This window comes from Austrofundulus limnaeus, unplaced genomic scaffold (genome assembly GCF_001266775.1).
Source record: "Austrofundulus limnaeus strain Quisiro unplaced genomic scaffold, Austrofundulus_limnaeus-1.0 Scaffold601, whole genome shotgun sequence".
NCBI lineage: Eukaryota > Metazoa > Chordata > Actinopteri > Cyprinodontiformes > Rivulidae > Austrofundulus > Austrofundulus limnaeus.
This window is the reverse complement of record NW_013953003.1, coordinates 275,905-277,418: the sequence shown is the minus strand read 5'-3', so window position 1 is coordinate 277,418 and position 1,514 is coordinate 275,905. Positions and strand designations below refer to the sequence as shown.

At 35.8% G+C, this 1,514-nt stretch overlaps 1 protein-coding gene across 1 annotated transcript in view; it reads left to right on the top strand.

The window, feature by feature from the left end:
* The window catches only part of LOC106531143 (neural cell adhesion molecule L1), a gene marked incomplete at its 3' end in the record, with an annotated part of 69,753 nt that overhangs the window by 30,599 nt on the left and 37,640 nt on the right, over positions 1–1,514 (top strand). The window contains 1 exon segment of the mRNA XM_014026929.1: positions 656–825. Within this exon segment, the coding sequence (XP_013882383.1) occupies positions 656–825 (170 nt within the window).

Sequence of the window (1,514 nt, the reverse complement as noted above, 5' to 3'; positions counted from 1 at the left end):
TTTTAACTTTTACCAAAGTATTTTTATGATAAGATACTTGTACTTTTACTCAAGTATCACTTTGAGGTACTTTATACAACATTGATTATGCACTAATTAAAGATGAGAAAGAGACAAAACTGTCTGGTTTCTTGCCAAATAGTGAGCCAAATGTGTTCATGTACATATTTACATCTACTTTTATTGTACTGTATTACTGTATAARACATAACCACAATTATCAAAGGGAGTCTTATTGTAAAGTGTAAGACAAGTACACTGTTTATTTATGACAAATAAACACGTATAGATATCATAACGGAGCCTTATACTGTTTTAAACCTTACAATAAAACTTTCTTTTTGCATTTATCCATGTTTATTTGCTGGCTTGTGTTACGTTTACCTTGCAGTACAAACAAATGCAGACAAAAAAAATCACCCTTTTGCCTTCAGTTGCAGGTCAGAACACAATTTCACACCTYATTTTATATTTTTTTACTGTTATAAACTAGTTGTGCCCTTTAGCTCACTGAGTATATGTCCATATCAGAGAATGCTTCATAACATGACTTTTTTTAAAAAACATCTATTATAATCTAATTTGGCTCATTTGCTATACCTTTTATTGTTAAAGTGTTAATGTAACGCCGGTGSTTTGTCTACTCTGCCTTCAGCTTCCGTTGGGAGAAGGATGGGGAGGATTTTGGGCTTAAGACAACAGGATCTGGGACATTAAAAGCCCAAAAAGAAGAGCCCCTGGAATCCTATGCCGGGCACTACCGCTGCTATGCCTCCAACACTCTGGGCACCGCCATGACACAAACTGTAAAAGTCATAGTTGAACGTGAGTCACTCACACAAACACACTAAATGTACTCACAAAYTAAAGTCAGTGTGCTGATTCATAACATGAGGACACCCTACTTTCTTTCTTTACCAGCTCTACAACCATAACTATTGTTGCTGTGGCCACTGCAACCTGTACACACATCACTTCGTGAGGGTGCATGGGTTGCAGAAGGTAGTGCTGTAGGACAGGGGTGCCCAACCGTTTTTGAACCAAGAGCTACTTTTGAAGTCATCTGCTTGCCGAGATCAAATCATCCAGTCTCAGTATAAAAAAAACATAATTTTTCGTCTCCCTACTCCTCACTTCTTTAAAGTAAATAAAACAGAACTTAATGTGTTGCTAGTTTTATTTAATTTAAGTATTATCAAACAAAACTATCCACTAAACCATATATTTACCTACAAAAAAAAAAAAGAAAAGAAAAGATAAAATCCTTACTTAACTCCCGACAGAGAAACAGAAAAGTGATGCTCTGACTTTTTTCAAAGTCAAAGCACACAATATAAAACTCTCTTGTTTATACTATTACAAAAAGTGACTTACGATGGTGCAGATTCACAAATCTCCAACAACTATTTCAAACCTCCATCTCTGTGCTTTTATTTCCAATAATGATAGGTTCTGTCCTCCATACTGGAGTCCCTGCACACCCTTATGTCCTAGTCACATGACCAATTTAGTGG